The 16,446-nt window shown below is 39.7% G+C and overlaps 1 protein-coding gene across 1 annotated transcript in view; it reads left to right on the forward strand.

The window, feature by feature from the left end:
* The first annotated feature begins 2,186 nt into the window (after window positions 1-2,186).
* The window catches only part of mob2a (MOB kinase activator 2a), a 226,302-nt gene continuing 212,042 nt past the window's right edge, over window positions 2,187-16,446 (forward strand). Inside the window, exon 1 of the mRNA XM_078549141.1 lies at window positions 2,187-2,448. Within this exon, the coding sequence (XP_078405267.1) occupies window positions 2,432-2,448 (17 nt within the window). The 5' untranslated portion in view covers window positions 2,187-2,431. The remainder of the gene's footprint in view (window positions 2,449-16,446) is intronic.

Genomic DNA, 16,446 nt, shown 5'->3' on the forward strand with positions numbered 1-16,446 from the left:
TCTCATTGTTATTTGTAGCCACTTACTGTGCACAAATTTCCTCCCATCTTTGCCTGCATAACAACAATGGTTTCTACACCTTCAAATAATGGATTGGCTGTGAACCAATTTGGAAATCTTAAGGAGTAATTAGTAATTAGCCATAGTCTACAAAGGACCATAGGCATCTTTCCACGTTAGAGTGGAGACAATTGCTTATAGCTTGAGGGACACCAATCGGTAAGTGTGGGACAAGGTGAGGAGGCAGGCTTCCATAAACTACCACAATGTGTATGGGGAGTGAACCTGCACGATCAGTACTGAAATAATTTTTTTTAACTACACTGTTGGAGGTGCCATATTTTGGATGAGATGTTAAATCAAGACCTCATCTGCCAGTTTGGGTGGATATAAAAGATCCCATAGCACTACAGTATTTCGAAGAAAGGTGTGGGAGTTATCCCTGCATTCTTTGCCAATATTTATACCTCTGACATCACAAAAAAATACAGCTTATCTGGTGGCACATTGTTATTTGTGGGAGCTTGCTATGCACAAAATTGGCTGCCGTGTTTCCTACATTACAACAGTGACTACACTTCAAAAGTACTTAATTGACTGTAAAGCTCTTTAAGACATCTGTGCTGGTAGTCATGAAATATGCTATATAAATGCAAGTCTTTATTTTTCAATAAAATAGGTAATTGAATGGTTTGCATTATAAGACAGTGGGTGGAATTTTATGCTGCTGGGATTTTACAGTCCCGCTGAAGGCAATGAACTTTTGAATGACTTGTCGCATTTTATGGCCCTCCCCCGCTGCGACGGGGCTGTAAAATTTCACCCAGTGAAGCATATGCTTCACTCTCCTCAATATATAAAATATAGATACCACTCACTTTTTCTCTGAGCAACAGTTTTAAAAGTTTTCTTGTAGCTTTTACCTGCTTAAGCTTCCCTGCTGAGCTGGCACAAATTTAAATAAAAAGCCCTTCTGCTACTGACTATAAAGCTGAAAGTGACATTGTTTGGTAAAACAGACTTCCCATAGAAATGAATTCCCAGCTGCTTTGAAGTTACACAGAAACAAAAGAGAATTGACAACTGTGTGTGTCATAATCCCCTTAGATAAACAATATCTTATTAATATTGCATGCAAGTGGTTTTTGACAATGACCAGAAAAACTACAATTGTGATGGATCCTGCCATTTAAACTGCACCTTAAACAACTTACTGTGCACTCATTGCAATTCACATCTAGTGAAGCCTTAAGCCAATCTATCTTTCTTCAATCAAGTGGCTTTTCTTTAGGAAATACTTGAGGTTTTAAAGCCTTGCACGTTATTTCTAGCCATACAAATTACAAGTCAACAAATTTAATAAAGGTCGTTCAGCAAGATATACTTCCAGGATCTTGCCCCATTCCGTGTCTACAATTCTCTAAATCTCCTTCTGAACTCTGCTTTCTGTTTCTCTGTCTTTCTCCTACTGGTAGCAGAGTCTCTGACTGGAAAATATGAACTCTATTTTTCCCTCCACAGATGCCACTTGACTTGTTGAATATTTCCAGCATTTTCTGTTTGTAATGTAGATTTCCCACATCCGTAGCTTTTTGCTGCTTTATAGTTGGTTGCACACTCTCCTCTGAATAACAAGATTCCAGGTTCAAGTCCCACTCCAGAGTTCAGCTTAAAATCAAGGCTGAACTCCAGTGCAGTACTGAGGAAGCATCGCACTGTTGGAGAATTAAACCGAGGCCCCATCTGCCTGCTCTGGTGGATGTGAAAGATCCCATAGCACTATTTCAAAAAACACCAGAGGAGTCCTGACCAAAATTTATCTGTCAATCAACATCACAAAATACAGATTATCTGGTGATTATCAGATTGCTGTTTGTGGGAGTTTGCTGTGTGCAAGTTAGTAGTCATGTTTCCTACATTATAACAATGACTACACTTCAAAAAAAGTACTTTATTGGCTGAACAGTGCTTTGAGACGTCATAAAGCGCTTTTCACGAACACCAGACGTATTTCTTTTCTTCTAAGATTCCTCGGGTTGGAAAGTTTCCCACTGCTCTGATGCCTGTTGTTCACCTGTTGTTCACCTGGTGACTTGGCAGCAAGAAAACTACATTTCCCAGCAGGCGGCTGTGCTTCCTCCGGAAGCAGGAGGTGACCCTTGTGGGGCGGGAGGAGGGCGGTTGAGTGTTTACTTCCGGTCTGGCTGGAAGCTGCTCATCGGCTGAGTGTTTCTGGCCGGCTCCGCAGTTCCGCCAGCTGGGGCTCCCTCCATCCTGCACACGGAGAGCAGCCTCCTGACACACTCTGCAAACGCTTTAAATGCCTCCCGTCCCTCGCCTTACACTGCTTCCAGTTTGATGGTGTTTGACTGTGTTGTGGAGGGCTGGAGGAAGCTTGAAGAGGTGCCGGCGGCTCTTCATCCGCTCAGCTATGGATTGGCTCATGGGGTGAGTGAAGGAACTTCGGAAAAAAAAAATCAGAAGCCCAGCCAACTGAAGGGAAATAGGGTTTGAGCGAGGAGCTGTCGTTGAGGCTGACCTGCTTGCCAGTCCTCCTTCCGTCCAGCCTCTTATTATAGTTCAGCCTGGGCCGAAGTGAGGGCTGTTTTGCCCTGACTTCGGGCGGCAGAGATACTTCATTGAATGACAGGCGCCAGTTTCTGTAACTTTGATTTAAAACGTAAGCATCCTACAGTGATGTGCAGTAGGAGGAGAGGGGCAGAGCTATGTGTCCTTGTTGGATGGGTGTTTAGTTTATTGGATTAACTTCTGTTTTATCATGATACTGCGGGTTGGCTAAATCCCTGACCATGTAAGGTGCAACGTTACAGTTTCCACACACAAATCAATTTTCTTTACTAACGAATGGACTCGATCGGTTTTTTTTTTAAAGATTACATTTTGTTTTCAAATAAGTAAGGCAGGCAAAAGTCGGGAATGTTATTTGCCTATTTATGCAGAAGGCTTGCTATAAACTGCACATGATACATGTTAGGGGAGGAGAAAAATATTTATACTGTTTATAAACCTGGTCATAAAATTGCCATGTCATACCAGAGCACATTAGATTACGTTGTTAAATTGTACCCAGCAAAGCCAATGGGTAATACTTTGGTAAGTTTTATTTTAATAATTTATCACAGCCCTGTGTTTTGGAGTTGGGGAATCTTTATTGGCAGAGTTTAGACTTTGTGCACTGTGTTATCCTGGCAATTCTTCCATTATGACGTGATATGAAAAACCTTTTGGGAACAGTTCTCTAGTGCAAGTTTGTTTATTGCAGTTATTTAATTCTATAAACTTAATGTTTATATGCTTGTCATGCTTATCTTTCTGAAAATATGCACCTTTACTAAAGCAATTAGGAAATATTACAAGCTCCATTTAAAGTTTAAGTATTAACATAAACATTACCAGTTGTGCAGACAAAGATTGGGACTAGAATACTGCCGTGTGTAAGAACATAAGAAATAGCAGCAGGAGTAGGTCATTTGGCCCCTCAAGCCTGCTCTGCCATTCAATAAGATCATGGCTAACCTGATTGTGAATTTCATTCCATTCTCCTGCCCCCCACCCCTGAATCCCTTGTCGATCAAAAATCTGTCTAATTCATCCTTTAATATATTCAATGACCCAGCCTCCACTGCTCTCTGTGAAAGAGATTCCCAAAGATTAACAACCTTTTGAAAGAAGACAATCTTCAATGCGAAACCCCTTATTTTGAAACTGTGCCCCCTAGTTGTAGAATCCCTACGAGGGGAAATGTCTTCTCAACGTCTATCCTGTCAAGCCCCCACAGAATCTTTTATGTTTCAATAAGATCACCTCTCCTTCTAAATTCCAATGAGTGTAGGCCCAAGCTGCTCAACCTTCAAGATAAACTTCAGTCCAGAAATCAACCCAGTGAACCTTCTCTGAACTGCTTCCAATCCCTCCTTAAACAAGGAGACCAAAACTATACAGTACTCTGAGAGTTCAAAATTGGGAGAGTTACCCCACAGATTAGCCAAGTAACTGTGTGACGTTGCCTTATGCACAGAGAATCGTACTTTTTAGTCGATATCCCAGACTCTTCTGTCACTATGCCAAGTTTCTCACCCTCAAATTGAATATGAAATTCTAACATGTTATGATCACTCTTTTCAAGAAGATCCTTTACTATGAGATAATGACTTAATCTTGTCTCATTACATATTACCAGGTCTAAAATAGCCTGTTCCCTGATTGGTTCCAGAATGTATTCTAAGAAACTGTCCCAAATACACTCTGTGGACTCATCCTCAAGGCTACCTGTGCAAATTTGATTTGTCCAATGTGTATGAAAATTAAAATCATCCACCATTATTGCAGTACCTTTCTTAAAGACCCTCATTATTTCTAGATTTACAACTGTTCTACAGTATAGCTACTGTCAGGGTGCCTATAAACTGCTCCCTCTGTGAATTCTTCTTGCTATTTCTCATCAAGACCCAAACTTATTCTTCATCTTGATCTTCAGAGATCATTTCTCACTACTGTATGGTTCTCATCCTTTATTAGCAGAGCTACCCCACCTCTTTTTCCTTTCTTTCTATCCTTCCAAAATGTCAAATATCCTTGAATATTCACTTCCCAGCCCTGGTCACTTGGCATCTATGGCTGTAATCAGATCATACCCATTTATTTCTATTTGTGTTATCAGGTGATTCATTTTGTTATGAATGTTTCACACATTCAGATAAAGAGCCTTTAATTCTGACTTGCTACCATTTTTCCCTGCTCTGACCTATTTGTTGGTGTAATCCCATGTTTGTATGCTCTGACCCTTCCTGTTACACACTGTTTATCATTACCTGTAATGCTACTCGGGACTATTGCCTTGTCCTTTCTTGTGAACTTACTAAATCTCCCCCCACATGAACCCTCTCCTCCACTATTTAGTTTAAAGCTCTCTATGGCTCTCGTTATACGATTGGCCAGGACACTGGTCCCAGCACAGTTCAAGTGAAGCATGCCCCAATGGCACAGCTCCCTCTTTCCTCACAACTGGTGCCAGTGTCCCATGAATAAAAACCCAATTCCCCCACATCAATTTTTGATTCTGAAGAGGAGAATGAGTGTAATAAGATTCCAGGATACCCTTATTGGCACAGATGAACAAGTATAATTTTTTCACAAATATTTCAGTTTGGTATCACTGGCCCTTGATTGCACAGTATTGTATTCTGATAACTCAGTCGTTCTGTAACCATATTATTTGAATGCAACTTTTTCTTTTTGATTTTAAATGGCATATTCGATCATTTGTTCTTTCTCAGAAGTCTTCATTTGTATAGTTTTTTGCCACATTTTGGAAAGGATTCTTTATTATGGTGTTAGTTTAGTAATGAATGTATTAATTTCTCTTTGGCACTCTTCAAAGGACAGCTCAGAATAATCATTAATGAGACTGAACAAACTTGGAAGCGTAATAAAATTGAATGATCCTGAAATGCACTAAGCAGTATAAGCTTTTAATTTTCAAAATTACATTTATTATTCAACATTGGTAAAGAATAAACTCAAATCAGAAATAGCGGGGTATGGTAGCATCCTGGTTTTGTTACTGTACTAGTAATACAGACTAATGATCAAGAGCCCAGAGTTCAAATCCCACTATGGCAGCTGGGGAATTTGAATTCTGTTAGTTAATTACATAAATTGGGGATGGTGACCATGAAACTAGAGGATTATTGTAAAAATGCAACTGGTTCAATAATGTCCTTTTGTGAAGTAAACCTAACATCTTTGACTGGTCTAGCCTATACGACTTCAGACCCATAGCATTTTGTTAAGCCTTAACTGGCTTTGTAAGGCACTCGGTTATTTCAAAACCACTGCAAAAATTTTATTTAAAAAAAAAACTGGAGGGGCTACCTGGCATTGATTTCAGCATTGTGACAAAGGCACCTCCTTCCTGGTCGACCCTGCAGAAATCTCCTCACTAACATCTGGAGACTTGAGTGAAAATTGGGAGTGTGCCCCACAGACTAGTCAAGCAACAGCCTGACATAGTCTAACGCATAAAGAATCATAACTTTCAGCCAATGTCCCAGACTCTTCCATCACTATTCCTGTGTATGCTATGTCCCATCTGAAGAACAGACAAACCAACACTGATATACTGGTGGTACACTGGCAGCTCCCACAACACCCGAGACACCATCCAGGACAAAGCAGCCCACTTGATTGGCACCCCATCCATAAACATTCACTCCCTCCATCACTGATGCACAGTGGCAGTAGTGTGTGCCATTTACAAGATGCACTGCAGGTTCTCACCAAAGGTCCTTAGATAGCACCTTCTAACCCCAGGACTGCTACTATCTAGAAGGACAAAGGCAGCAGATACATGCGAACACTACCACCTGGAAGTTCCCTTCCAAGCCACTCACCATCCTGACTTGGAAATATATCACCATTCCTTCACTGTCGCTGGGTCAAAATCCTGGAACTCCCTTCCTATCAGCACTGTGGGAACTGCAGCGGTTCAAGAAGGCAGCTCACCACCACCTTCTCAAGGGCAATTAGGGATGGCCTAGCCAGCGATGCCCACATCTCGTGAATTAATAATTAAAACAAAAAAAGTAGAATTGGGAGACAGTGGCCCTGAGATTCCTCAACATTGACTGTGGACTTCATGAAATCACGTGATGTTCGGTCAAACATGGGCAAGGAAACTGCCTGCTGTTTACGCTCAATCACCAAGGGTGTTCAGCAACAGCAAAATTATATTCCACCACAATCTGTAACCTCATGACCTAGCATATCCCCCACTCTGTCGTTGCTGCCAAGGCAATGGCCCAACTCTGGCTTGATGAGTGTAAATCAGCATGTCAGGACCAACGCCAGGCAAACTTAAAAGCGATGTGCCGACCTGGCAATGCTCTAACAGAGGACTGTGCTACCTCAGCAATGAAGGGAACATGTTGTAGACAGAGTTAAGTGAAACCACAACTAATGGAATATAGTTCTGCAGCCTTGCCACATCAAGTTGCAAATGGTTGTGGACTATTAAACAGCTAATGGGGCAGTGGCTGTATGAACATCCCCGTCCTCAATGATCAGTGCAAAAGACAAGGCTGAAGCACTTGGACTCTTCAGTCAGAGGTGACAAGTGGGTGAGCCATCACTGCCTCCTCCTAAGATCCCTACCATCACAGATACCAGTCTTCAACCAATTCAACTCACTGCACATTATATCAAGCAATGGCTGAGTGTACAGGCAAAGACTATGGGCCCTAGCAACATCTTGGCACTTACATTACTGAATCCCCTACCATCAATATCCAAGGGTAACCATTGACCAGAAATTAACTTGACTAGCTGCATAAATACCGTGGCAACAAGAGCAGGTCAGAGGCTGGGAATTTTACAGCCAATAACTCAATTCCTGACTCCCAAAGACTTTCCACCATTTACAAGGCACAGGTCAGTAATGTTATGAATACTCTGTGCTTGCCTGGATAACTGCAGCTCTGAGAACTCTCAAGAAACCCAACACCATCCAGGTCAAGGGAACCTGCTTGACTGGCATCCCATCCACCATCTTAAATATTCACTGCCTCTTCTACCAGTGTACTCTGCCTCTTCTACCAGTGCACTGTGGTTGCAGTGTGTGCCATCTTCAAGATTCACTGCAGCAACTCACAAAGGCTTCTTTGACAGCGCCTGCCAAACCATGAGCCACCTACCATGATTAGGGCAGCAGGCAGTTGGGAACACGACCACCTCCAAGTTCCCTTTTAAATTGCACACCACCCTGAGTTGGAAATATATCACTGTTTTTTATTCATTGCTGTGTCAAAATCCTGGAACTCCCTACCGAATAGCACTGTGGGAGATCCTTCACCAAATGGGCTGCAACAGTTCAAGAGGGTCACCATCACCACCTTGGCAATTAGGAGTGAGCAATAATGGATGGTCTTGCCAGTGATGTCTGCATTGAATTATTTATTTCAAAAATCAAAATCAACATTACCATGACATATGGACAGTAATGATGCAGTACACTGTACTTCAAATCTGAAGAGGATATTATCGGATATGTTATAAGTTTGGAGGTTGGAATATTTCATGTAGTATAATATTGATCATCATCCATCAGCCAAATAAATATTTCTGCCAAGAGTATTTAGGAACTTGAACTATATATCATATCAGAGGTTTAATGGATTTGGAGGAATTGTTTTTAGAGTCTTTTTTATTCTTTCATTGGATGTGGTGTCACTGACAGATCAACATTTACTGTCCATCCCTAATTGCCCTTAAACTTAGAGGGCAGTTAAGAGTCAACCACATTGCTGTGAGTCTGGAATCACATGTAGGCCAGACCGGGTAAGGATGGGAGATTTCCTTCCTTAAAGGACACAAGTGAACCAAAGGGTTTTTCTTTAACAGCACTGATGATCATTTCATGGTCACCATTACTCAGACTCGTTTTTAATTCTAGATTTATTAGTTGAATTTAACTTCCGCCAATTGCCATGGTAGGATTTGAACCCATGTCCCCAGAGCATGAATACTCTCCACTTACCTTTGGATTACTTGTCCAATGACATTGCCACTATGCCACCATCTCCCGTATATTTACCGGCGTAATGTTTAAAAAATTTTTTCTCAAAGTTCAGATCTTTAGTTTATCATACCAGTTTTCACATTAGCTGCTATCTGGATTTATGAACTGAATAAGTACATATAAAATGCAACTTAAATTGCTGATACTTAACATTTGAAACATCCAATCTGGAGTTCAATGCATAGAACCTGAAAACTGAACAATAATGGGTGACAATTAGGACATTAGTGGACATATATGTTAGGCCACAATGGTAGATTTGACTTCGCCACTAATGATACCCTCATGAATGAATATCCATGTGAAATGGATGACCTGGGTAAGCTCATGTTGGCTGAGCTGAAGTACTGTGCTTTCCCACTTTTCCTTTCTGAAGAATAAATATGCTTGCTTTGGGCATAGCATACATCATTATGTGACTGCTCAAAGAGAATCCCCGCCTGGATATGAATCAATTCCTGCATTTAAAATAAAGTATTACTATTACGTTATTATCCAGTTATTTTGTTTGTTTTACCTGTCAACTTTTTACCATCCCTTAGTGGTTATTCTTGAAGTATGAGTGCTGCTGGACTATTTGAACGATGGATGAGCCACAGTTGAGGGTGGTATTGCCTCTACCTGACCTTTTCATGTTAGCGATCTGGGTTAGGGACCTTCAACAGTGTTGTTTTTCCCACCCCAATACTGGCACACTGCTCAGATTAGCTAATTTGGCACAAATCAAGGATTGATACTGGGCGCTTTCTGTAAGGTGATTGGAGTACAGTAATAAGGATGTTTTGCTACAGTTGTACAGGGTTTTGGCTCAAACACCTGGAATACAGTGTGCAGTTTTGGCCTCTATACTTAAGGAAGGATACACTTTCATTGGAGGCTATACAGCAAAAGTTAAATGGATTGCCCCTGGGATGAGAAGGTTGTCCTATGATGAGAGGCCGAATAAATTGGGCATGTACTCTCTGGAGTTCAGAAGAATGAGAGGTACATATGAACATACGAATTAGGAGCAGGAGTAGGCCACTCGGCCCTTCAAGCCTGTTCTGCCATTCAGTAAGATCATGGCTGATCTGATTTTAACCTCAATTTCACATTCCTACCTATCCTTGATAACCTTTCACCCCCTTGCCTACCAAGAATCTACCTACTCTGCCTTAAAAATATTCAAAGATTTTGCCTCCACCACATTTTCAATGAAGAGAGTTCCAAAGAGTTACGACCCTCAGCAATATAATTTCTCCTTATCTCTTTCTTAAACCGATGACCCCTTATTTTTAAACACTTACCCTTAGTTCTAAATTCTCCCACAAGAGGAAACGTCCTTTCCACATCCACCCTGTCAAGACCCCTCAGGATCTTATATGTTTAAATCAAGTTGCACCTCACTCTTCTGAACTCCAGCAGATACAAGCCTAGCCTGTCCAACCTTTCCACATAAGACAACCCACCCATTCCAGGTATTCGTCTAGTTAACCTTCACCGAACTGTTTCCAATGCATTTACATCCTTCCTTAAATAGGGAGACCAGTACTGTACTCGGTACTCCAGATGTGGCCTCACCAACGCCCTGTACAATTGAAGCATAACCTCCCTACTCTTGCATTCAATTCCCTTCGCAATAAACAATAACATTCTATTTGCTTCCTTAATGACTTGCTGCACCTGCATACTAACCTTTTGTAATTCATGCACTAGGACACCCAGATTCCTCTGCATCTCAGAGCTCTGCAATCTCTCACCATTTAGATAATATGCTTTTTTATTCTTTCTGCCAAAATGGACAATTTCACACTTTCCCACATTACACTCCATTTGCCAGATCTTTGCCCACTCACTTAATCTATCTATATTCCTTTGTAGCCCCCTTATGTCCACTTCACAACTTACTTTCCTATCTTTGTATCATCAGCAAATTGAGCAACCATGGCTTCAATCGCTTTATCCAAATCATTTACATAAATTGTAAATAGCTGAAGTCCCAGCACTGATCCCTATGGAACACCACTCGTTACATCTTGCCAACCAGAAAATGATCCATTTATGCTGACTCTCTGTTTCCTGTTAGCTAGCTAATCTTCTATCCATGCAAATATGTTACCCCCTTCACTGAGCTTTTATTTTCTGCAATAACCTTAGTGGCACCTTTATTAAATGCCTCATGGAAATCTAAGTATAGTACATCCACTTGTTCCCCTTCATCCACAGCACATGTTCCTTCCTCAAAGGACTCCAATAAATGAGTTAAACATGGTTTCCCTTTCACATCATGTTGACTCTGCCTGATTACCTTGAATTTATCTAAGTGCTCTGTTATAACGTCTTTAATAATAGCTTCTAACATTTTCCCTATGACATGTTGAACTAATTAGCCTATAGTTTACTGTTTTCTGTCTCCCTTTTTTGAATAAAGGAGAGTTACATTCACTATTTTCCAATCTAATGGAACCCTCCCCGAATCTAGTGAATTTTGGAAATTAAAACCAATGCATCAACTATCTCACTAGTCACTACTTTTAAGACACTTGGATGAAGCCCATCAGGACCCGGGGACTTGTCAACTCTAAATTCCAACAATTTGCTCAGTACCACTTCCTTGGTGGTGATAATTTTCTTGAGTTCCTCCATCCCTTCCAATTCATGATTTACAGGTATTTCTGGAATGTTACTTGTATCCTCTATAGTGAAGACCGATGCAAAATACCAGTTCAACTCATCTGCTATTCTCCTTATTTTCCATTATTTATTCTCCAGACTCACTTTCTATTGGACCAAAACTCACTTTGTTAACTCTTTTCTTTTTAAAATATCTGTAGATACTCTTATTATCTGTCTTTTATTTCTAGCTAGCTTTGTTTCGTACTCTAATTTTTCCCTTCTTGTTAGTCTTTTAGTCATTCTTTTGCTATTTTATATTCTGTTCAATCTTCTGACCTGCCACCGATCTTTGTGCAATTATATGCTTTTTCTTTAAGTTTGATATTATCTTTAACACTTTTAGTTAACCACAGATGGTGAGTCCTCCTCTTGGGATTTTCCTTTCTCTTTGGAATGTATTTATTCTGTGTATTCTGAAATATTCCCTTAAATGTTTGCCACTGCATCTCTATTGACCTATTACTTAACCTAAAATGCCAGTTCGCTTTAGCTAGCTCTGCTTTCATGCCCTTATAATTGCCCTTATTTAAGTTTAAAATTCTAGCCTTAGACCCACTCTTCTCTCCCTCAAACTCTTCTCTCCCTCAAACTGAATATAAAATTCAATCATATTAGGATCACTGCTATCTAGGGCCGCCTTCACTATGAGGTCATTAATTAATCCCATCTCATTGGTCAATACTAGGTTGGATATAACTTGCTCTCTGGTGACAGAACAATCTGTTCTAAGAAACTATCCCAAAAACATTCTATGAATTCCTCATTTAGGCTGCCTTTGCCCATCTGATTTTCCAGTCTATATGTAGATTAGAATTCACCATGATAATCGCCATACCCTTCTGACAAGCTCACATTATTCCTTCTTTGATACCCCGTCCTGCCATGCGGTTATGTTTAGGTGGCCTGTATACCATTCCCACACGTGATGTCTTGCCTATATCATTTGTCATCTTTACCCAACAACTTCTATATCCTGGTTTCCTGAACTTGGGTCATCCCTCTCTATTGTGTTAATATCATCATCAATCAATAGAGCCACCCCTCTGTCTTTTCCGAACTTCTTATCCTTCCTAAATGTCACATACCCTTCAATATTCAGGTCCCAATCTATGTCATGCTGCAGCCATGTCTTTAATGGCCATTAGATAATGCAAATTGAGATAAACAACTACATTCAGTTCATGTGTTTTGCTTCACATGCTACATGCATTCAGATACAGAGCTTTTAAGTTTTGCCCTTTTATTATTTTTATAACCTCTGGCCTTATCTGCAGATTTACTCTTAGTTTGTACGCTGTTCCTTCCTGTCATGGTCTGTTTATCATTTCCCACATTAATACCCTTCTCTCTTGCTTTGTTTCTACTCTTTGATTTACCATTATCTTTCTAAATTTGATCCCTTGCCCCCACTATTTAGTTTAATCTCATTGAAACATATAAGAGTAGGTAACCTCATTGAAACATACAAGATTCTGAAGGGGCTTGACAGGGTAGGCATTGAGAGGTTGTTTCCACTGGTCAGGGAATCTCAAAATATAGAGGCTTAGCCTCAGGATAAAGGGACGAACATTTAGGGCTGAGATCAGGAAAAATTTCTTCACTCTAGGGGTTTTGAATCTTTGGAATTCTCTACCCCTTGAGGGTTGTGGATGTTCCATCGTTAAACATATTTAAGGCTGAGATAGACAGATTTTTGGTCTTGGGGAGTTGAGGGATATGGGCAGTGGATGGAAAAATGGAATTGAAGCTGAAGATCAGCCATGCTCTTACCTAATGGCAAACCATTAATAAGATCATAAGATGGACCTTATGATATACTCTTCTTATCTCGTGTGTATGCATCAGCTATTTATTGCCTTGAGTATTGGGGAGCTAACCATTTTGTTAATAAGATAACAATAGTGGCAAGTGAAGAGGGCATGCAGTAGAGTGCATACCTTTGCCTTGAAGTGTTAATTCGATGTTATTACAATTATGCAGCTCTTCATTGTGGCTTTTCCCTGTCTGGTTGATGCTCTATAACTACAAAGCTGAAAAAAAGAAGTCTTTAAGAGCTTCCATCTCACTGAGGAGGTTTCAGGCCAATTCACATCCAACTGCCTGCTTTGAAAACTGCTCACATTTTGACAGCTGTGACAAATTGCACCACAGCAGTTGAGACAGTCAACAACATATCAAATAAAACAATTTGTAACATCCTTTAAAAAAAAAATAGCCAATTCACCTATCTCCCATTGTTTACGAATCCTTATTAAAAAATCCAGAATTCAGATCCACATCTTTGCCAAAAGCTAATCAGTTCTTCCTTGTCCATACCCTATCAGTGTACTTAGTTTTGTTGAAATCCGCCCATTTTTGGAATATCTTGATTACAAATGGGGACAAAGACATTGCCACTGAAAGGTGGACTGAGTTAGAGGCAGTAATGCTGGAGAAAATAATTTCCAGTGCCTATTCGTGGTAATTTTAATATTTTCTGAAGTGAAGGAATTTGATTAGAATGAACTTTTGTTTCTTACTGGGCTTTCATTTTGGATCATCCCCTTGACAAGCTAAGGTGTGGAATTAAGCAAGTAGCTCTTCATGTTGTGGATCATCATTAATTAATAATAGTTGCCAGTGTACTGCAACATCTCAGTTACCAAGTTATTTTTGATCCCATTTCCTGTTACTTACTGAGCAGGTGTAATATCACAGGGCATACAATAGTTATGACATTTTCCTTGTACATTGCACACTGATTAAATTAGTGCATATTTAAAGGTAAAAAGTGACCAGTCTGTTTTATCATTGAAAATCTGCCTGCTAGGCCATCAATTTCTGTATCTTGTTAGTATGCAATGTGCAATATTAAAAACTGATCCATTGTGAGATCTTAATATTTTATACAGGCTATCGTATTGGTGAAATACAATGAAGGAGTTAGTTTTGATAGAAATTTTGAAATTGAACCTGCTAAAAAAACACAACCTATATTGTATGTTTAAAATGTTTTGCATCTTCCATGCATGTTTGTTAACCCTGTTTTAAGTTTTTCATGTGAAAGGGATAAAAGTCGGGTTAGTTTCATCTGTGCTAAAAATTTTCATTCTGGTTATGTGTAACCAATTGCCTGCAATACCTTTCAAATCCTGATGGTGTATATCTTAAGTTTAATTGAATATATAGTAACTTTACATTCAGTGTAGTGTAGAATTATTATTAAGGTGGGGCCTACCAATGGTGACCTCTGCTAAATGATTTAGAAGACTAGTAAACATGACAGATTTATCAGTGCAGGTTTGGGCAGACAGTAGTGCATAATTTGATCTCTTGATTTAACAGTCTATTTTCAGAGTAGGGGATTTAAAAAAAATTCCCCCTTATTTCTTTTTATTTTCCTTTATGCTGTTATCTCAGCAAAATTACAGACCATCATCTAATGTCATATTCTATTCACTTGCATATAAGAAGTGTGTAACAAGCATTAATCGAATTCTGGTTTGCGACCTCTGCAGTAGAGATCAAAGGCAGCTTTAAGCACTGATAAACTGCAGGATGTTTCAGCACGCTTAGAATTCCGAAGCCGTTCTGCTGGCTCCTAATGCTTTAGAATTGCCCATAATAGTGGGAAAGATTTCCTCCGATATGGTCCCCATGTGTATACCTTGTTTTTTGAAAGTGGGATAGTCAGAACCAATGTACAGTGCAACAGATGGAAGTTCAGCTGGGATTGGGTTTTGTATTACAATCTTACGTGGAAAATTAGGCGAGCTGCTCTTTCCTATTACTTCAAGACTTGAAGAAACTGTCACAGTTTTCACCTGTTGTACTTCAGTACTGGAATAAAATCACTTTTCATCATTGCTTTTCTGAATTAGTAATGGCCATGGTTTCCCTACTTTCCAGTCTGAAATATGTGGGACAGCTTGAGCATTGATGACAGTAATCTGAGTTCAATAAATAGGAGGGATGTTATTGGCAAACTGCTTTTTGTTTTTTGCTCTCTTGGATGAAACCACTGCAGGGATTCTTCTCAAAGGGATGGTTGAAAACTGGCATTGACTGACCACTTAAAGAGAAGATTGTAGCATTAATACAATTGAGTGATCTTTGTCTGCCTTCAGGAAATGCTTCTGAGATGAAAGCAGAAATAGAAATCAAAATGAAATGAGATGAGTACTTGTGTGTTTTGTGGGTAAATCTACTGCTAGGAGTGACACTGACCAACATAGATCTGGAAATTTCCTGATTTCGATACCCAGTCTTTGTTTAGCACGTTGATCTCAGCTGGACCAACAGTGGTTCAAATTGATTTCACACCCCTCTTGGCAAGAGAGGGAATAAAAAGTCAACCATGATTCCAAAATGTTGCTATCTAGTGATATCTGCTAGAAAAAAGACAGTGAATACAGATCGTACTCTGTTATGATGCCGACTTCTGCCATGAGTCAGGCAATATCCACTGTTGGGAATTTTATGCAATGAATGGCTACTTAGGGCGGTTCTTGGAGAACTGTCAAATCCCATGAACAATAGCATTTGAATCTTTCCCTATCGGTGAACAGAAAGCGTAAAAGAAAACATTTAAGCCATTGTGTCCGATATTTAAATTGAATTAAATGTTAAAAATATATAAATTTGTATCTCCACTGACACTTTGCAACAATCTGTCAAAGATAATTTAAAACGTTAAGTACACTGTCCCAAGTTTTCATTCCTTTCTGTTCCTGTCCCCTGCCTCAGTTTAACCATTTTGTATATAAATTTAATGGAAGTTGAGTACTTCATCAACCAGTTGATCAAAATGGGTGAAGTTAACTTGAAGCATGTAATAAATTTGAGTATGGCAGCTTTAAAGCTGTGGTTATCACACTGCCGTGCAATGCGTTTACTGTGAAGAAAGAAGCAAGTGAAAATGCATAAAAGAACATTTTTGTGAAGTAGAATTGTTTGCCTTCAGTGTGCCTTTAATTAATGTGGCATAATAGTTGACTAAAGGCTATGGGGTTTGTTAAGTGGACACGGTTTTTCATTCAAAATTGAGTGCAGAAGTTTATGATGAGGAAGCATTGGGAAATGGTTAACTAGATTATAAAAGCTCATTGGATAATCAACTGGGAGGGGAACTGGGCAATCATTCAGGGTTTGAAAGTAGATGTGGCTCAGACGGATGTACTTTAATCATTAATGCAATGTTATATTCATTTGTTGGA

This window comes from Cetorhinus maximus, chromosome 9 (assembly GCF_964194155.1).
Source record: "Cetorhinus maximus chromosome 9, sCetMax3.hap1.1, whole genome shotgun sequence".
Lineage (NCBI taxonomy): Eukaryota > Metazoa > Chordata > Chondrichthyes > Lamniformes > Cetorhinidae > Cetorhinus > Cetorhinus maximus.